A 21599-nucleotide genomic window follows, 5' to 3' on the forward strand; every position below is an offset into this window, starting at 1 on the left:
AAACAATCTTTCCTGTTCCTTGTTAATGCTGGAAACATTTTTGATTTTTAAAGGATCCCCAGAGGCAGCCACATTGTGTGTTTCTCCAGTGTACTGCTGACTTTTAATATTTTCATAACCTTAATTTCTGTTATGTCTTTCATTCAGATAACATCCCAAAATCCTCAGTACTGGAAAAATTCTCAGTGGCTTCAAAAGCAGATCCCATAATGCTTTTATAAAGTTTATAGCTACTGTATTTTTAGTGAGGATATGACAGACACCACTCTTGAGGTTGTGATTTTATACCTGGTAAATCCCTAGGGTTATCATAAGATAAATGCATTTAGCATTTATGCACAGATTTGAAATGGTTTGAAATAGAGTTGTTTAAGATTTCTAGTCTGATACCAGTGTTTGCAGTGTTTTCCTGAATTCTTTTAATATCCCAGTAGCTCTTCAGTTCCTTTAAACAGAGACTTTCCACCTCTCAGTCCTTTAAGATAAGAGATGCTCTTTGTCTCTAGCATAGACATCCTTTGGGACACTACCGTTTATTCCTGTTAAATTATCATTGAAAGACAGAGATGTATTGTTGCAAAGAAGAAAAAAAATATTCTGTCTTTCAAAGATGTCAGCAGAATTTTCCTCTTCAGTTAGAGGACTTGATAAAGCTGACAGGGTATAGACCATTTAACGTGGTCTACGTCCTGCTCCAAACTTACCAGAAAGAAATTTCAGCCCAGTTTTATAGCAGTATATTTAATCTACTCTCTGACACAGCCTTAATGCTGGAAGCACTGAGATTCAAAATGCTGAATCTTAATGTTAAATTAGCTGCTACGGGGTTCTCAAATTGTGCTCTTGTGATTGGTGACTCAGAAACCTTCTCAGTGAGTCTAAAGAACAAATTTTTTTTTCCCCAATTTAAACAGTAGTGAGCAAGGAGTTACTAAGGAATGTGTGCCGGGGAAGGATCTTCTGCAGTCATCTTGTCAACTCAGAAAGGAAACCTTATACGAGCACTGCATTTTTAAATGCATATAATAGATGCTAGCACTCATCAGTTTGATAAACACTTTGTTACCTCTGAAATGGTGCTAATCTATTGCAGTGCTAGCAAGAAAGCTGCTAGGTCTAGAAATTTTGTCAGGATCATTTGGCTATTCACAGTTAGTGAGCTCCCACGCTGGGATTTCACAGCTGCTCTGTACTGGATGTGTTGGTAGCACACCATGATGCTAGGCAGCATTTTTCCCTCTGATTGTGTCTGCGTCTGCTCCTCTTTTCCTTGTGTGCCCCTTCCTAAATAGATATGCTGTTACTAAGCATCTCAAATAGTTGTGTGAACTTCACAGAGAGACATCTGAGGTGTTAACAAAACATTCATATTATATAGAATCTGTGTTTACATATTATTTTACTATGTTATACTACACTGTACCTCACTTCGTGGCCATGCTTGAGGCACATGCTCCATACCAAAACAAACATTCAAATGGCTTTGAGTTGGAAACCGACATCTGTAAGGAAAAGGAATTGTAATGTGATTTAATTGATTTATGTAATTGAAAACCAAAACAAACCACCACTGTTATGTACTATAAATGACTCCTTTTGTCTGCTACAAAATTTACAAAATGCCCTGCAGCCATACTGAGAGAATAGAATAAATGACAACTCCTCTTTGGGCCTATTTGAGAAAGAGTCAGGAAAGGGAGGATGAGAGTGGCCAGAGGGTTATGAGAAGGAAGAGATGAGTGCTGAGATATAAAGCAGCCCAAGGGAAGATTACAAGTTCTCAGAAAAACAGATCAATAATGATATTAACTATGCAGCTGCAAATGCAACTATTTGCATTTTGAAAACATTTTTCCTACTACTGCACTATGCCCAGGGTCTAGAACACTCTCTGAAGTACATAAATCACCTTTGAAAGGGCAGTATTTTAATGAAAAGTCTAGATCCAAAGTATGCTGCTGTATTTTTCAGTATAGGACTACTAGAAACACCAGCTTACCTTCCCTCCTATTGCTGGCTCAAGTAAGATGCAAGGATCTGAGACTGCTCCAGTTTACAAGTAACTCTCAAACAACTTCCCACTGATTCTGTCTCCTCCCTTTTCCCTTTTACCTCCCTAGACCTTTCACCCTTTGGTTCCCTTGGGAAAACCATGACGAATTTCCACCTGGAAATTTCAGTCTCAAGGTTAGGTAGTCCCGTTTTGTTGTTGTTTGATGGCCTTTCCTCTCCACCCTCTTTCTCTTCACCACATTGAGACTTTTGACAAGGTCAAACAATTAATCTTTGTTTCTATATTTATATCTGGGAAGCTCCCTTTATTAGCACGATAGCTTTTCAGATAGGACAGCTTGACAAAATCAGTAGATAAGAAAGCTCCTGCTAACAGAGACCTGGCCTGGTAAAATAAAACATATTTAAAAAAAAAATTAAAGCATCCTGAGATGTTAATACAAAATAAGCACCCACTACACAGGTTTTTCTAACCATAGAATAAATGCTACTTAATGACTCCACAAAATAAAAGCTATCCTAGACAATGCTCTGTACATTATCTTGCCAGCTTATGAAACAGAAAGACACAAAGTGGCTGTGTTGTGTATTTTGCACTCAGGACTGCAGCGCAATTGTAAAGGCTAGCACCAAAGGAAGACACGAAGTGCAAACGCAATGAATGAGGGATGACTGAGTCAAAGAAATTCAATAAACATTAACTGGAAGGAATAAACTCAAGGGCCAATGAAAGCAGTCCTGTCTAGTTGAATACATTGGTTGAACATATTAGAAGATAAGTGAAAGACACAGACACAAAGAAAGGAAACCTGAATGCTTATAGTACTTACTGGCAATAAGATAATAAAGCGATCAAGCAGTAAGTTAGCAAGGAAATCCTGAAAAAGAGGGAGTTGCTGGAAACTAAAAATGGAAGTGAAGATGATGGGTTAAAAAATGGCTATTAAGTATTTGAAAGCAAGTACAAAAAGTAGTAATGAAAATCTGTTCAGAAGGAAAAAAATACATCTACCAGCATGAGAGAGATAGAAAGCTATAGCAAGCTTTTTGTTCCTCCAAAGGACATATTTGTATGGTTGGGCTGTTGTTTTTTCTTTACTAAGAAGCCACAGCTTCAAAGGTAACTTTTTTTTCCCCTCTTTTCCTGCTTCGCCTTTCTGGCACAAGGAGAAATCTTTGCTTTTAAAATGCTGTTAGCCTTCAAGGGTGAATTGTCTCAATCTGTTTTTCCTTATTATTTATTTGAATTCTCACAGCAACTGACCTCCAAATGTAGTACAGGTAATAAAAGCTGTAATAACATCACCCATAAGCGTTTCTTTGCATTTGCATTAGTAAAGTGGATCCTAATAAGTTAGTAACATAAGAAGTTACTCCATGTCAGCCTCACGAAAAAAACTCAGAAATATGTACAACACAATAACCTCTAGATTAGAATCATGGTTTTGATCTGGTTGTCAAGTTGAGGGATTTCTCCTGTGCGCTACCAAGGGCCATTAAAATCTCTTTCCCACTTGTCCTTTTATCCCTGTGGAGATTCATTTGAAAATACCTTGATGACTCTTATCCACAAAACTTCCTTATCTAAGCATATATATGAATCACTTTGAAAGGAGCCACATTTCTCTTAGCAACCAAAGAATCAGTCTTAGCAACAAGACAGCTGGATAATTTTGTTTTCACATAGTTACTCGTGGACAGTACGTTCTGCTTTCTGCTTTCCCATGGCATTGCTGTTTCAGTATTAACTTAGTAAAGTGTAAGAAATGGTACAAATCAAACACTTGCTCATAGCAAAGACATCACTTGCAGGGCAAATGACGATCTTTCTACCTTTGATTCTATTTCCTTTAGGAGATAGTGCAAGAATAATGACTGCTGGAAAGCTCAAAATTCAAGTTTTCCCCATGACAGAACTACTACAAAGAAATGTGTGCAGACAGTTTGCAAAATCTTTATTTCCTTCACAGAAAGCACAGTGGAGAATCAAAGTATTAACTCTAAAGGCTCACATGTCAGCCTCTCTTAGCATCTGTTCATGTTGAGAACAGTTAGAAAGACTGGATATAAAGTGACTTTTAGATATATTTCCTATATTTTTTTAGCAAGGATAATTTTGGGAGAAGTATTATAGTGGGGAAAACTGGGAACATCGGAGCAATCGCCATTTCGGTTATTACCTGGGATGATGTCTTTAGAGGACTGTTGGGGAAGCTTCCCAAGGAAGCAATGCTAAGATAGCATTTACGAACAGAGTAATGTTGTAGTAGTTTCCATCTCTCAATCCTGCATCTGTATGAGGAAATGAGTTACCATATGTATTTTGGTCATATTAAGAAATTCAAAGTACAGGTAGAAATAGTAAATGCACTTGCATCTCACCCATGTTCCTTCTCTGTCTCCTCCTGTAGGGGCTGTTGGCATACTACATGCCGGTTTGATTCCCTTACTTGTATTCAAACTGAAGACTGAGTCTGATGAAATCCAGGAGCTAATCCTTGATACACTCTCCAACTGTCTGCATGTGGAGGCTTCTGAAGCTCTGGCAACTAGTGCCATCACTGTCCTGAAGGAAAAGCTCACACACTCATCAGCAGCCATCAGAAGCAAAGCAGCTTGCGTCCTGTCAGAAATTAGGTAGAGATCTGTCTATAATACTTAAGCCCAAGAAAATACTCATTTCAGGAGTAAATCAATGTCATTAGTTTACAGTTCTGTTCCACTACACATTGAAGCTGTCACATTTCACATGTAAAGCAATATCAGCCTGAACACACACATAGGTAGAAGACTTCTAAAAATTGTAACTGCTATAAACCACTCAAGAAGATGTTGATCAGGAAATGTCATTCCTTCTATTTGTCTCTGGTATTGGCAGTGAAATCAGGATTTGTTCCTGGTACAGCACTGCTGAGAAAAAATTATTGCATAAGAAATCGTGCAAAAACAAGATTATGACCACTATTGCAGGTAGGGAGAAGCTCCCTCATTTTTTTGGACAACTGCTGCCTCTCAAAAAATTAAAAGGTCCTGGGAAATTTTCAGTGTGATTGAGGACAGAAATAGTTTTCTGACACAGGCTGCTGCATACGTCAGTGATGAATCAGAAAAAGCAATCTTTATATTAAATTTGTGTATCAAACACTGGATGAAAGGAACAGCTTAAGTCCACTGTCCTGCAATCACAAAATGTAATAACAGTGCTCAACAGATGTCTAGTTCAAGAAGGTCTGCAGATCATGCAGTTTACATACCTATTAGCACAAAACATTTCCTCATGTCCTATAATAAAGCGAGGTCATATGGGAAAAGAAGGAGAGTATAGATAACATAAGTCATAGAAAGAAAGCAGAAATGCAATTAGAGTACGGACATCAGCTACATTCTAGGTCCCTGCAGTAGGCTGGGCCATGTTAAATACTCCCCTTGTTAGAGAGGCTAGAAAGAGAGAAAATTGACCTGGGAGAAGAACTAATTGCAGACCCCTAATTTAGCAGGTTTTAAAATCTGTATAGGGTTCAACAGACCACCAGCACACTTAATCCTACATCCTGTTACATGCTGCTGCCCATCAATCTCCAGTATACCACAGAAAGTAAAAAAAAATCCAAACATCACCTAAAAAAAGTTGTTAAGTCCTCACACATAGGTTAATATGATATCATCAGCATTGTACCAGCAAGGAGATTTAATAGACACGAGGCACAAACAGACATCCCCTTTCTTTCCTTTGTGGCTGGACAGTGGTGCTTGCCATCTGTCTAACAGTCAGAACATTGTGACTCCAAAGAGAACAGAGAGGACTGTGTCAGCACTGTTGTCATGAAATGAAGAAAGGCTGCAGGCGTCCAGGCATGGGGAGAAGCTGTGGGTAGCTGCATGGTTAGCAGACACATGAAAGCAACTTAGCCATCTTTTCTGCACAGTACTCATCCAGAGGGAAAAAGCGTGGTATGCGAAGAGATTATTCCTGTGCTGGTGAGCCTGCTGGAAGATACAGATCCTGAAGTCCAAGCTAGTGCAACAGGAGCACTGATGTTCGCTACTGTTAAACCTGCGGGTAAGAGAGGCAGTTAGGTTAGGATACTTTCTGAAAATCCTGTTCTAAGGCAATGCGGTAACAAAACTTTTGCCCCCACAAATCCTCAGTTTCTGATAGTGTTAAAGCTCTTCAAGAAACTGTAAGATGGGGACATTTCTTTATAACTGTCTCAAGCCACTACTGTTGCTCCCTGACAGTGTCAAGGGGGAGACAGTATATTTCACATCACTCACCTGAAGTAGGTCAACAAGTTATTCATCTACCCCGCCTGCATCATTTCCCTCCAGAGGGAAACATTTCCCATTCACGTCCAGACCACACAGAAATACACACACTCTGAATGACCAGTCCTCAACAGGGGCACACTGACTTCTGGGAACTCTTTTTGAGGTTAGAGGCAGTTTCTCTCTCACTTCTCACTGGGAAAAGAATGTGTATTAATAAGGTCTGTCGCTCTCCCAAGTAACTTACATGACACTGAAAACACTAACTGCTAAATTTTCAGTGTGATGAATGACTAGACGTTAAAAACTCTTAATAACAGCAGTTGTGTTTCAGTCCTCCTCTGCAACTGTCCCCCTGACTTCTAAAGACAACACAGGCCTGGATCTCAGTGTTTGAAGTGTCTTTAAAAATAATAGAATCGAGGATGTTCTTAAGGGCATCTAAATGCCCACATTCAAAAAACCCAGTTTATCTTATAATTTGGTACCTCATGTATCTTAGAAAATTTGTTGCAAATTAAATAATAATGTGTAAGGCAGATAAAGTTAACTAAAAAGATCTATTTTCTTAAAAATAAATAGCTGGCAGCAAGCCTTGGTCTTCAAAAGAAAAGCATATCCTACCTCTTTGCACTGCACCCTCTGGGGCGCTCAGAGCTGTAGCTGGGCAGGGAATAGAAAGCAGCAGTTCAAAAGCACGTTGATTATATGTAATAACACATCTCAAAGACAGTTTATTTCTCTACAGGGAGATTCTCAGCCCTAGGTGCTGAAGCCATTCCACCTTTACTGAAGTTGGTTGCTGAGGAAACCAGCAAAGCCCGTCTGAGTGCAATCAAAACCCTCACCATGCTGGCTGAGCTACCAGAGGGCCGCAAGACACTGCTAGATCATACAGATACATTTCAGCAGTGTCTGAATGATCCCTGTGAGGCAGTAAAAAGAGCTGCCAAAATTGCCATCAGTGTCATCAAATGGAAACCTTTCTGAAGACAGTGACGTTTCGTAGAGATCTATTGCCCTCTGTTGTTGTCTGGCTGTAAAAGTTGCATGATTATATGAGACCTTCAAAAACAACTCTCTTCCTCGGTTACTCTGGATCAGTTCCTTCTGAGAAGTCATTTGTCAACGGTTTCACATCTATACTACAGGTCACGAGCAGAATAATGGGGAAAAAGAGAAGTTAGGAAGTCTAGAATTTTCCACTAGGAGTTATTTTCTGAGTTACCAAGATTTTCCTGTGATACAAGAAACCAATGCTTTTTGTTTTCTTCATCACGTTCTCTTCTTTTCCTTTTTTTAAACCTTAGCCTGTCAAACATTAATTAATAATTATATTAGAAAGAAAGGTTCATAATTAACCTCTTCAGCAGTCTTGTCTATGCTGAGTTTTGCTGCAAACATTAGTCGAACATGGGATTAGAACCATTTAGAGCATCATCACAGAAAAAGCAACAGCGATGTCATAGAAGGGTTTCCCCAAGAAAATTATGAGCTTTTCCCAGCCTAAAATACAACCAAGTACTTAGCAGCACCCTTCTAACATACGGAGTTGCTGACCAGACTTGCCAGCAGCGAATCTAGTAAAGAGGGACCCTGCTGCCCTGGGCTAAGAGCACCCCAGCCTAACCCTGTCCCTGTGACGAGATTTATCCATGCGATACTCCAATATCCCCAGCTAATGATTTCTCAAAGTAAGTTTTACTACCGGCGCTCGCTTTACTCGGCAGCCCCTTCCGAGCACCGCTGCTGCTGTATGTGTCAGCAGCCTCACCCTCGGCCTTAGCTGCCGTGATGGCTCCTGTAGTATTAAGCTGGTGAGGATCTCAACAAGCAGGTTTTTCTCCTTCTGTGTGCTTGGATCCAGGCTCAGGGCTGCCATGTGCAGTTGTCCAAGCTTAGGGTAAAAGGAAAATAAGTCAGAAAGACTTTACCAGGGAAGCCCGTGGTAAGGCTCTGCTAGGGACCAACCCTGCTGCCTCTAAGAGAAGAGGGATCTGACCCCTCTCTGAAATTGGTTATGGTACGGAACAAAAGTGCCTCTGTGTTTGTGCTAGTACTTGGTATTTTGTAGTGTTGTACAGCTGTAATTTATCCTTTGAGTACAAAAACTAACAAATATAACAGAAGTGGAAGTGTTGTGCCAGAACTGAAGAGTTTTGCCATTGTAGCTCACTTTTGGGGGAGAATGAGGGGGCGAGAGGAAAGCTGACCCTAATGTTACAGTCCTGTCCAACAGGAGTTGGACAAGGCAGTCTCCCAGAGGTCCCTTTCCAGCCTCGCGTATTCTATGATTAACAGCTGTCTAAACAAAGAGATGAGGAGAGAACAGAGAACTGAAAATGCCAATTCCCTATTTTGGAAAAATGTGGTGGTTTGCATTTTTTTCTTTAAAAAGCTCAACAGTTTTTGTTTTTTTTAAAAAGAAACTTTTACTTCATAGAATTGAGAATAACAGAGACAGTTCAAGCTGTTCGTAGAAGCCAACCTATCCAATGAGATATAAATTGCCTGAAAGAAAGAAGGTAGTTGCTGTGTTTAGAGCTGATGGGCAGTTGAAGTGACGGGAAGTTCAGCAGTGTTTTACTCATGGTGTAGTCAAGGCAGGTCACTACAGAGATGTTGCAAATTTCTCTGCCTGCAGTTGCAAATGTGCAATTTAAGAGACATAAGCAGAAGGCCCAGGCAAAGAAATAAAAGCAAGCTAGCAGGACAACTCCTGGCCATTCTCAGTGACCAAGAAAGGCGTGATAGTGCAGCTGGCTCAGCTTCACAGAGAGTCCTATTTGTTTTCACTCAGGCTTGGCTCTCACGTGGTATTTTTCTATCTAGAAGTTACCAAGCTGTAGCTACAAAGAAGCTGCATCATCTGTATAAAGGGGTTATTTGTCAGGGCTGCATTTCTATTGTGGAAACCCACTGTCACACTGCAAACCTACCCTTATACAAAGGGTAAACTTGTCCTGTAGGAGTGATCAAGGATAAAATATTTCTCTTCCATAACCTAACCAAAAGGCGAATTTCCTCTCCTGTAAAGATAGGATTTGAAGTATTGAGTCACTTGGATTAATCCCACCTGGGCAGGACCTTGGAGGAACTCTGCCTTTTAAGCACACTTTACATACATAAGGCACGCATACATAGCGTTGATGCCAGAGTGCATCCCAAGAAGAGAGCACCAAGCAGCTTGATAACATGCTGAATGTTCAGGAAGGGCGAGGGAACCACAGGGAACGGTAGGCTCATCGGCACGTGCAAAACTTCTGTGGGAAAATGCAGTAACAATGATCATTTAGCTCAGTTCCAAACTTCTGTCACAGCCTTTCCAGGTAATTCAGGTATCACAGTTCAAGGAGTTTGCAAAATAATTGGCTTGTTTAGAGATGGAAATAAGATCATTCAGACTGACCTGCTCTGACTAGAAAAAATCTAGCTGACTTGGACCTTAAGCACTGCATTCTGAGCATCTGCCTGATCATTGCTTTAAAGACAATATAAACTGTTTCCAAATAAGGCTCTATATGGTATCAATGTTCTTGTCTTACGTACATGCACAATATAAAAATGGACCAAAGTCTTAATTGAACTCTGAAGTACAGGTGAGAGTGGTACCGCTTCTACATGTCAGCTTTTCTCTCAGCAAGTCTTTGGCATTATTATATCTGACAAGGCATTTCAATCGCAACAGTAATTCCATTGGGCTATATTGACCAGGTATTGCCTATATAAACATTGGAATGCAAAGACTGCATATAGAACAGCCATGAACCATTATTAATTATTTTTTTACTTATAAAGCTGCATTTACTGATGAAAAGGTTGCAGATATTATAATTCAAATTCATATGCTCTGGCGTGGTGCAGTTTGCTGCAATTTACTGGAAGGACTGCAGATGATAAACATTTGCAGGAGCACAGCACAACGTATCACCACGGTGTCAGGGTTACACAGCCTGTGTGAAGCAAAGGATGCTACAGAGATCACGAGCTAGTGCAGAAATAATCCTATTTGTTGCAGAACGCTCTTTTGTAATCTGTGGCATTTCCAGAGCTGTATTATCTTGGTGTCCAAACATTTGGTGCCTCATACTGGGTTACACTGCAGGAGGCCAGTGCAGGAGTGCACAGCACAAGCACGCGACGTTTGACAAGGGAAGGTGCACAGATCTACCTGATATCACAGAGAAATATCACACTATCTCCTCTGTAATCCTGACCATACGGAACCTGAATTAAGATCTAAGGTTTTATTCTACAAAATCATTTTTCAGGGTATATTAAAACACAACACGTAATAGCTTCCACAGTAATATGTTGATTCCTAAATCTCCTTCCTAAAATGAGTTTCTCAGCCACAATCCGACACCTGAAATGACCCTTCACATTCTTCATAAAGACCTTTGAGCTCTCAAATATAATTTAAATCAGTCAATAGGTAAAATCCCTAACTTGATGTGGGGTTTTTTTCCTCCAGGAAAATGAAGACACACTTTCTTTTTGTTATTTTGCAGGAAAAAACATACCCTGTTTTATTAGAAGACACAACAAAAAAGGAAGAAATATAATTCTATAAGGCTTATACTATAGGCCACCCATATATTTATTAACAAGGCATAAAACCAGCATGTAGATATCAACATGATCTACCAATGTTGTTACTGAGTTGTCTAGTAATTTTTTAGGGTATGTTTCAGTGTATTTCTGAATTCCGCTATTAAAACAGTGACTGTAAGATGGGAGATTACAGCTCTGAAATAGTAGTTGGGAAATCAAAGGAATCAAGAATAAGTCCTTGAAAAAGTTTTCACAAATAGAGAAACTGATGGCAAAAAAAAGGAAATATCCAAGTTGGCCCAAAATACATGGAGGAGAGACAAAAACCAACCCAGCAGCACGAACAGAAATTGTAGATTAAAAAGAATTGAGTAGAGAATATACAGCACAAGCCTGGATTTTTATGTTGGGAATTCTCAGTACTCTTACTCAAACTGCCTTTGATTCTGTAATTTAGCAAATAATCATTTAATTAATTTTCATAAATCCTTATGATTAAGGATTTTCTTCTGAGGTACACCAAGTCTTGAAACAAAGGAGAACAAGATGTACTGAAGTTACAGTAACAGTGATTTATAGATCAGGCTGGAGTTCAGCCAAGATATCCTTTGGCCTTAGCAGTATTTTGACTTCTGTCAGTTACTAGTTAACTGCTGAGTACAGTGTTGCCCTTAAGACCGTGCACAAAACAAAAAAATGCATCCTTAAAGTCTTCTTGTACTGACATTCTGATGAAAAGAAAAGGTCACCTGTCCTAGCAAGTCCAAGGGCAGGAGCAGTTCAGGTCATGCTTCCCATGAACTTCACCAACAAGATGACAATGCTGATGCTACATGATGCTAAATGGGAACCTGCAGTATTGATGGTTTTCTTTGGGCATTCTCTCCTTCCTCAAATTAGGACATGTTTTCTGACCCATGCCACAGATTTCATCCTAGAGACACGCTCGAGGGCTCTGCCATTGTTTTGGTATTGAACGTTCATTCAACATGCAGCTAAGGACCAGGGGAAGTACTGAAATGTTAACGCATATGGGGAGAGCCTTGGCTAGCTGTAGCTAACTTCCCACTTTGGAATGAGACACAACGGCTCCTGATTTGTGAGGCTAGGAAATTAATTAGCACTCTAGGTATCAGTAAAACAATTAGCTGGATCAAAGAAACACAGCTGATGAATGCTTCCCCTTGGACTGACTTAGCTTTCAGTCAAGTATACTCCATAATAAAGCTGCCACAGACTTGGTCACAGAAACGCTAAAAATCCTTTTGAATTGCTTCATACACATTACAAATACTTAAATTAACATGTCAGGATCTGGCACTCTTCATACACTATAATTAATCTCATTGTTTCAAAAGAAATGCTGTGTGTACAGCAAGTCTCTGGTTTTAGCACTATGTGCTCCACAGCGCTCTGTGCTACAATGACATTAGCACCATTAGATTTTTGACATCAATGAAAAATGATTTATCTTTTTAGCTTGAAGCCAACAATGACATAATTAACGTGGTCCTAGGTCAATGCTGAAATTAATGCAGTTACACTCTGCACAGACCAAGTTTTCAAATCAGCTGCCTAACAGTTCTCCACGATATCAGAAGACAAGAGAGCTGCATTCATGGGAAACAAGACCTCCTCATATAAACCCTGTGTCCCACCCAGACAGAGCTCATTTTGAATGCACAAAGGTTTACATTAGTTTTTTCTAACCGCTTCCAGAAGATTAAGACTATTACAGCTCTTTGTTCTTACAACTACAAACTCACTTCCCTGTCCCCATTTGCTTTCAGAAGTTCACGAGTTGGAAACCATCCTGTCATGCTCTAGAAAGTGGCAGCTTTTAATTCTGTCTCTTCATGTTCCAAAGCAGAGAGTATTTTTGCTTCCCACCACTACGTTTTCTATTTTTAAAATAATAATCATATTAAAAATGCATAGAAGTGAGAGATTTGTCTAAGAACAAAATAAAGATTCTGGGAAAGTCAAATTTGGCTAATTATATTAAACCAGAAAAGCAGAATATCTTTTCTGTGGCTACACACAAAACTAACAGGCTGAAAAGTTCAAGCGCCGGAGCTATTCTTAACAGGACAAAATTTGCAATTTCAATGAACGAAGACCGTTCTGAGAATTTGTTTAGATACTTTGAATACAAGCAAAGTTGTTGAAGTCATAGGCCCTGATACCGTAAATAAAAATGCTGCACAGAGTAAGAATGGCTCATGCTTACCTCAGCTTGAAGTTCTTCCAGGTACCTTAAGAAAAGTAGAGGAGCTGCTGGTACAGGCAGGCAGAGCTGCTCTAGCCTTCAGCGCTGCCAGGTGAGGAGAGGGTGGACACAAGAGCTCCAGGGGAATTCCTTTTCACAGCTTCCCGTGATAGGTAACAAGACTGAGTGTTCCTCGGGCAGGACAAAAAAAAAAGCAACCTATTTTGTTAATAAGAAGGGTAATCACCTGAGGCACTCGTTATACTGTCTGTCATCAGAACAGCTAGCAGAGATCGGAGGGAGTGTGCGTTCACTCCATCTAGCTCTCTAGCATAGACCTGCGATGCACACTCCGTGAAAAAATACCATGAATCATTAAGTAAAAAACGGGGTGGTTTTACATTTCTTATCTTTCTCAATGATGTGTCGCCCTCTGTGGTTAAATCAGTGATACTGTAGTTTAAGTCAAACAGAAGGGAAGCTCTCCCTAATCACTGCTCTCTTCCCTCGCTTTCTCGCTACCACATAGTAACACCACAGGTGCAGGACACAGACACCTGCAGCTAGGACACAGGAGCATTACATAAATTTTAAAAACCTGGCAGCCTCCCTTAGAAGAGCTTTGCTGTGACCCCACGGCTTGTGAACAACCCTTGTCTGCACAGTGTGACAGTCTGGCCCCAGGAACATCACCTTTAAACTCTCCAGCTCAAGGCTTCAAACCAGTGAATTCAAGTGGTCTCCAAAGACAATAACTAAGGCTCTGTAGCTTTTCTGCCAAATGCCAGTCACCATTGGTGATGCATGTATTTATCATTCTACTTTACTCCTCATCTTTGTGTCAGCTTTTACTTCATATAAACATTCCTAATTTGGGCAATTAAGAAAGTGATCTGAGCAGTTGAGCCAATTGGCAGTCACAGCTGCTGATGGTACTCTGATCACAATGGCCACTTGCACCTGAAGAATTCAGCCTTGTGCTATATCCTAATTCACCATGGGCTGACATTTTGGTTAAAACCAAACCCTGGTTGCTGCAGAAGTACTCCAAATTAAGCCACAGACCTTTCCTGCCCCAGAATTTCAGTGCATAAGCTTTTTCAATAACAAATAAGCATAAAACCAAATTCTGAGTTCTAAGAACAGTGTTCTTGTGACCATCAATATGATGATGCGAGAAACTTGGATACATTTGTTATGGGGTGACACAGAAAAATGAAAACATAAATGAAGCATGGTTACCCTTTGTCAGGACTTGGCCTGAAATTACGTAGTTATCCTTAAATGGAAGTTCCGACTTGTTTAGTGTGTGCTCTTTATGGATCAGTGTTATAATTGCCTTACAGTACTACTAGGTGAATTTTTAAATTTTATTGTATTTTATTTTGTGCAGTTAATTTGAAGTAATTAAGTATCTCTAACTAAAGTCCACTAAAATAAGCTGTAACCCTGTATCCTACTTGAGAGAATAAGCTGGGATGTCTCAGGATCGCCTGAAACAGTTGTACTGTGCTGTACAGGCCATGCACATCCATTGTGCTATTAGCCAGAGGTATGTCTGGGGCCTCTCCACAAACCAGCAGCATTTCAAACATGGGGAAGAAGCATGTGCTCACTGTTCCCGTTTCTAAAGCATGAGAATGCCCAGGACAGTGTGAGCTTCTTTTCAGGTTTTGTCTGACAGTGTCACACAACAGTAGCTGCCACACGGGCAGAGTTCCCCTGAGAACTGAAAAAAGGTCACTCTCTTCCTCAAGATCATGAAACTCCCCTTGAATGCAATAGCCACCAACTGAGGTAGCATTTAACCGTTAATCTAAACACAAAGTTCTATCAGCTGTCCACAATATCAGGCAATTTTTCTATGAAATTCTACAAAATTAGAGAGGTACTCTAAGCAGCAGCCAAACTTTACGTATACATTCGATCTACAACATCCAGTTTTCAGACTGGAATGAAAACAGGTTGCTGAGGACAAACAGTGAATGTCCCTGGGAAACTGAGTTAGTTTTGCAAAATTCTTTAATCCTGGGAAGGAAAATGAAGTGACAGTGCCTGATTAACCAAGAGGCCGTATAAAGGTTGCTCAGCCTCCCAGCAAACCATTTGTGCTATTTCTTTATCTAAATGGCTGTATAATTCCACCATATTTTTCTTTTTGTAACAGAACATGACAAAGAGGGATCTGGGCAATCCCCATTAAAGTCTTGTTTGCCTGTCACACATTACTACTACCCAGAGCCAAAACCTAGACAGAAAATTAAGTTTGTCTCCCATCATATTACATAAAAATCCCACCATTCTGTGAACACCAAATACTTCAAAATATACAAATACTTTAATACATACAAGTCTTCATAGCCCATTAAATATAATTAATACCATGGTCTTTAAAACACTCTTTTCACTGTAAGAAAAATTTTTGCACTGGTATTTATACGTATTGATTTGGCCTAAGCAAAACCTTTCAGTATACTGCAGGGATTACACTGAAGAGCAGCAATTCTACTAGAATCCAGAGCGTTCTGGTTTAGATCCAAATGAAGAAAAGGTACTGTCAGAAAATGATGCAGTGAATGATTAAAGCTGCAGGAGCTAGCAGCAGCCTGGCGTAGCACACACAGAGGGACTACACAGGCTTTGTACTTCAATGCACTTATTGCAAGTCTGGTGCATCTTGGTGTAGAGTTGCACTGAAATGCTTTGAGACAACGCAGCATCCCATGATAGGTGTGCAACAGGAACAAGGAATTGTGGTGCAGCTCAACTACAGCAGTGTCTTGGTTCCCCAGGAAGCTGAATTACATGATAAGAAGGTCTATTGCTTTTTGCTTTGAAGTGTTAAATCTATCTTTTCCAGTATCTCCAGCTGGTATCAAACTTACCAAGTGGAGACAATCAGACTGGTTTAGCTGATATCCCACAGCTGTGACTATTCTCCTTCATGAACTGTTAACTCATACTGTCACACAGCATGAATTCCATTTCACAATTAAATCCTCAGAAGAAAGATGACAGCTTTGCAGAAAAGCAGTACAGAGCCCTCAAATGTGCTTGAAAGAAAAATGCACACCCGGCATTCCGATGCTTTGAACTTCTAACCATGTGCGTGGATTGTTCTGTAGTACAGTCCGTAGGCGATACATTGACACCAACCCCACCAGGAAGAAAGAGGTCCTAGTAACTGCGTGCAGACATTCACTTTGACATACCAAGATGGGAATTGATCAGTAAGAAATAAATATATATACACACACACATACATATGTATTTCAAATATATATAATATATATAGTGCATATATATAATCTATTGCGTGTGTATATATAATATGTTTTGTATAAAAAAGCTTCACATTCAAATAACCATACATATTAAAATATAAAGAGAGGGGGACCTTTTAAAGTTAACCTTAAACAGAGAACCTATCGTAAGCAGAATTCTTATTAGGATCATTGAGACAAGTTTTCCCTAATTTCAAAATGCAATCAACTGAGATGGTTAGTGTTCTGCTGATTACTGAGAAACACAATCCAATGAAAAGCGAGGAAAAGGGGAAAAAAGTGATAATGTTAAGTTAGATATAGTGTCAAATACATCAAATATACATAAATCCTTTACGTAAGATACCTCATGCTTGGAGGGAACAAAAGTGATTTTTTAATTTGCATTCATATGATCCCTCAGTTGTTGTGGGGGTTTTGTAATCAAATTATCGTATCCAAAGGAAAAAGGAATTTGAATGAGGAGAAGAAGAAGGGTTAAAAATCAAACTAGTATCATCAACCCTAAAAGGTAGTTCACAAACCCTGGTGTGAAATACGGCTCATGCAGCCTTGTTCTGAACCTAAAATATGAAATGTATCACAAGTAGAGAGACTATTGGATGGAAATCCTGAACTTCAATTATCCCCGGATTGATTCAACATCTAAACACAAATTCTCTCTCTTGAAATCCCAGTAGCCTTCATCTTTAAATTGTTGAAATTATGGTCACAAAATCAGCGAGAAAATCACCCTGATTTTTTTCCAAATGTAGACAATGAAAATACTAAGTGTATCTAACTGTAAATCTACCCATCATTGGGTTTGCTTGACAATACAGTACAATTTCAGAAATGTAATCAGAGGTTTATGCAAAGAAGGCATGGCAAAATACAGCCACAGCCAACAGGATGATGCCATTGATATTCACAACATTTCTCCAAAGTGGCACTTCGCTTGTGTCTGTCAATTTCTTCTTCAGTGCTGCTTCTTCCTCCTTGCTCAGTTTGGGTCCTTTTTGTTGATCTAAGCCACAGAACCAGTTGTACGCTTTCCTAAAGCATCCCGGTTCTTCTTCACTTTCCTCATTAACTGGAAGGAATAACACACTGGTCATGAAATGTAAGCATGGGCCACTGCATGTGCTAGAATATCTCTGTGACTAAAGACATTCATATATTTAATATAGCAGTTCTGATTTACGGTTACAGTTACGTGGAAACATTTCAGTACAAGGCAGTACCAGAAACAAGTTAATATCATGTTTTCACAGCTCACCTGGAAAAAGAGTGATTTTCTACATGCTGCAAGAGAGCCTTCTGCAGAAGACACTTGCGCCTTTTGCAGCCTACAGACTTGGTCTGGTATCACAAAAGCAAACCATGCTGCAAACTCTAACTCCATTTTTTCAATACTTTCTACACTTTTAATTAAAAGACAAATAAATTAATTTGAAGATACTTATGAAAAGGAACTTGGAAGCAGAACCAGAAACCCAGCAAAGAGGGAAGGTGGGTTTACCCAGATGGATGTCTGGCAATTTGCTATCATGGCACTTTGCACCAGATCCTTGGTCCTTCAATCCTGGCCACCACCCACTATTTCCCAGTGAATTCTCATCGTTTCACTCCAGGTGCTAGAGTCGCATGCAGTTCTGCCAGTGCACACCACCTCAGACCTAAAGCATCTCCATTGCTTTAGTCCCAGAGCTGCCACCTAGCTACCTAGAGAACAAGATTTTCTCCCTTCAAACCCACTTCACTTCTGATTTACACTAAGCTTGATAGATTGGTAAAAGGCAGTTTACTAGCCATTAAAATATGCGGGGTTTGAGGCTTTGTTGTTGGCAGGGAGGGAGGATGTCTTTGAATAACAAGCATGTTTCTTCAGGAATGAAATAGGAATACTCAAATATATTGATAGAATCTGTAGATATTCAACAGTTACCTGATTCCTCATCTTTTTCATCAGCTTTGTCCTGCTCCTCATCTGCATCAAGATCAATACGTTCTTCTTTGCTGTTCCGCAAAGACCAGCACAAGCGGTAAAGCTGCCACAAAACAAAATGAGCGTATAAATCTACAGCCTTACCACACAGAGACAAATCAGTCTGGCCAGTACATGAACAAGCTGTAAGACCGTGGCACCCCAAACATCTGTTTGGTCAATGTCTAAGATTATTAGGAGTCACTGAAGATTTGTGACAGATAAATGAAGACTATTTCCTTTGCTTTCTTGCAAGGACTATATGATGTGGGTAGCTGGAATGTCAGGAGGTGATATACCAAGTACCAGTGTTTCAAACTAGTGGTTTCATTGGGTTCCTTTTCTTGAGGAGCAGGACTGCAATATTACTCACATGTACATCAGGAATGGGTTTAGTCATGAAGGAGACTCCCAGGATGACGATGGCGGAAACCCCAAAAAGAATCATCGCAAAATAAAGGTAGTGAATCCCACAGATGATGAATGGGCAGTTGGAAGGGTTCACACAGCTGCCAGTTCCATAGGCAAACTCTGCAATCATCCTACTGAGTCCAGCTAGCAGCCCAACCATCAGGCCCCAGAAGGCACCCTGCAGACAAGGTGACAGAAGTTATCAAAATGAGTAAGCTCTGAGCTCTGAATAGTCACTGGAGGAAACACGGAAGTAGTTATGTGTGACATTGGCTTTGGCACATGGGTTTTAACCCACATACTTTCAGCAACTGTATTCACAGCTCAGTGTATTAATACAGCTGAAACGGATGATGATCAACAGCTCAGAGAAGGAATATGGAGGACACCTTAACCAGCTCATTTCTCAAAGTTCATCTGTCTCCAGACAACACACTCCTTATACAGGACAGGCTCCAGCCACAGACTACATATCCCAGGTGTTGTTCTCACGTCTTTTTATCCTTGAGGGCTAAATCCATGATGGTTCTAGCATGACAGAACCAGCTAGCAAGTGTGTGTCATTCCTCCTGGAATATGTATCTGGTTTATCTTCTAATGACCCTATTAGTAATTAGTGAAAAGTTTATTCTCGATACTTTTGGTGGATATTTTGCTGCTAGATATGTATTACTCTAGCCCAGAGTATAAAAGAAGCATAGGTATGTCAGGGCACAAACTGAAATATGGGAAATTCTGTTTAAAGGTAAATTTTGTTTGTTTTACTGTGAGGGGCATTGAACATTGGAACAGGTTGCCTAGAGACATTGTGGAGTCTTCATCCCTGGAGATATTCAAAACCCAGCGGGACAAGGAACTGAGCATCCTGCTCTTGTTAGCCCTACTTTGAGGGGGGGGGGTGGGTTTGCACTATTCCAGAGGTGCCTTCCAATCTCAGCTGTTCTCTGAATTTGTGAAGTTGAAAAACTAATGGTGGTAACACACATTTATAAATCCTGATTAAAAAATATTCTAGGTTTAATGCTGGGTTTAAGAACAAAACCATTTTAATTATTCAGTGGTCAAAGTTACAAAAAGGCTTTGGAGTAGGACAAGATAGTTAATCCCATTTCTGGCAGAAAGAAGACTGATTCTGAGCAAGAAACGCTGATAAAATATACAAGTAATTACAATATTGGAGTTTATCTTATGCAAGGCTCCAATTCTCAGAAGCTTTGACTCTTGTCTTCCTTATTTACCCAAATTTAAATTGTGCAACATACACAAACCCCCAAAGACTATACTGAATTCTTACTCAGGTAAAATTCCAGCTAAAGCAAATGACAGGTTTCCATGAAGGACACAAAGATTTAATCCATCTGTGAGACTTAGCCATATTGGGATAGGAAATGAAACATCCCTTGTGTATAAAACAGGCTTTTCTCGAATATACGCACAAATAACCACCAAACTGGTCTCAAGAGAAAATAGTGAGAAGAAAGTTTAAGTGATATTCAAAACCCTTCTCTCTCTCTCTCTAGGTTTTCGCATTGAACTCATCCTCCTTGGAGCAAACCTGAGCAATAGGAAAGTATTGATATTCCCAGTATTATAGAAAGGAAACTGAATTCCTGAATATTGAGTTTTCAGAATGTCTGAAACCCCTGTTACCATGACTGGCCTGTGGTCCCATCAAAGCGTGTGACAGCTCTCAGGGCTTCTGAGTTATTTACTAAGGCTTAAGTACGATATTTCTCAGTCCACTGCTCTATGAATCAAAATCAGCGATTCCCAGGCTGGGAAACAATGTGTGAAAAAACAGTATGTTTATTTAAAAGAGCATTGACGAAATATATAGTGGTGAAGAGGATGGTGAAAGGTGGTATGTTTAGTAAAGCAGGTTGGTGACTAGTATCTTAAAAGATTACTTGCAAATATGCCTCCATAGATTATCCATTTGACACAGTTCTTGGCAAAGAAATAGATAAGCTAGGTTTCAGAGATGTCTAGGAATTCCTAGGTGGCCGTTTATTTATCAGATTAGCAAAGAACTTTTTCAAACTCATCTCTGAAACCTCAGGCCCTGGGATATGGAAACACAAAATCATCCCTGGGCTACAGCAGGATTAAAATAAAAATGAAGAAGTTGCTAATAAAAGACACTGAAACAAAAAAGCAGTTCTCCCAGTGCCTGAAGGAACATGCAGCGTACCTGTTTCCAAATTTGTACTTACCTCCTCATTGACCCGCTTGCAGAAGACGGCAAGCAGGAAGACAGCAGCAATGGGAGGTCCCAGGTAGCTAGTAACTGACTGAATATAATCGAAGAGCTGCCCACTTTGAGCTGACTGCACCACAGGAACCCAGGCAATGCTGATGCCAATTAAAAGTAACATAAATGCCCTGTAAACATAGCCAGATATTCAATTAGCCATCTGCTTAGAAGTATCTATTAGAAAGAAGCAGCAGCAATTAATCAATAATTTAAATGTCCATTTTGTATTTCAACCAGCAAGATCAATTATAATGGCCAATCACCATTGAACAAACAAAAGAAATCCAAGTTAGATAATGTGTCTGTCAAATATCGGTCGGCATACAGCTAAACATGCAGTCAAAACACAGAAAATCATTTTTCCTTTGCTTGTTAAGTCTAGAGACAAATCAATATCAGATCAACTAGAAGAACCAGCTCACCAGCGCTGTAGTATGGGGTAGCATAAAGCCTGTGAAGATTTTTAAATAGTTCCCTTTGAATAGCAGTAGGAAGTGCTGAGAATTAGATCAGCTACTTCATGCACCACGGCCAAATAAATTGGAAGCACAGTCTTTTTTTGTTTTTCCACAAGGGAAGCGTGCGGTGGGACAGCCTGTCTGGCCACAGGAGGCCACTGCTTCCACTGCCCGCGCCCTGCAA

At 39.9% G+C, this 21599-nt stretch overlaps 2 protein-coding genes across 3 annotated transcripts in view; one reads left to right on the forward strand and one right to left on the reverse strand.

Moving 5' to 3' along the window:
• The window catches only part of RSPH14 (radial spoke head 14 homolog), a 94411-nt gene extending 84742 nt beyond the window's left edge, over nucleotides 1–9669 (forward strand). The window contains exons 4-6 of the mRNA XM_005445254.2: nucleotides 4425–4650; nucleotides 5940–6073; nucleotides 7028–9669. Coding sequence (XP_005445311.1) covers nucleotides 4425–4650; nucleotides 5940–6073; nucleotides 7028–7269 — 602 coding nt within the window. The 3' untranslated portion in view covers nucleotides 7270–9669. The remainder of the gene's footprint in view (nucleotides 1–4424; nucleotides 4651–5939; nucleotides 6074–7027) is intronic.
• Nucleotides 9670–15396: 5727 nt separating this feature from the next.
• SLC5A1 (solute carrier family 5 member 1) overlaps nucleotides 15397–21599 on the reverse strand; it is a 31680-nt gene continuing 25477 nt past the window's right edge. For both annotated transcript variants that reach the window (XM_055700803.1, XM_005445255.3), the window contains 4 exons: nucleotides 20917–21085; nucleotides 18666–18881; nucleotides 18254–18356; nucleotides 15397–17398 (listed from right to left, as the gene is read on the reverse strand). In XM_055700803.1, coding sequence (XP_055556778.1) covers nucleotides 17175–17398; nucleotides 18254–18356; nucleotides 18666–18881; nucleotides 20917–21085 — 712 coding nt within the window. In that variant the 3' untranslated portion in view covers nucleotides 15397–17174. The remainder of the gene's footprint in view (nucleotides 17399–18253; nucleotides 18357–18665; nucleotides 18882–20916; nucleotides 21086–21599) is intronic.

Source organism: Falco cherrug, chromosome 1 (assembly GCF_023634085.1).
Source record: "Falco cherrug isolate bFalChe1 chromosome 1, bFalChe1.pri, whole genome shotgun sequence".
In the NCBI taxonomy this organism is placed as follows: Eukaryota; Metazoa; Chordata; class Aves; order Falconiformes; family Falconidae; genus Falco; species Falco cherrug.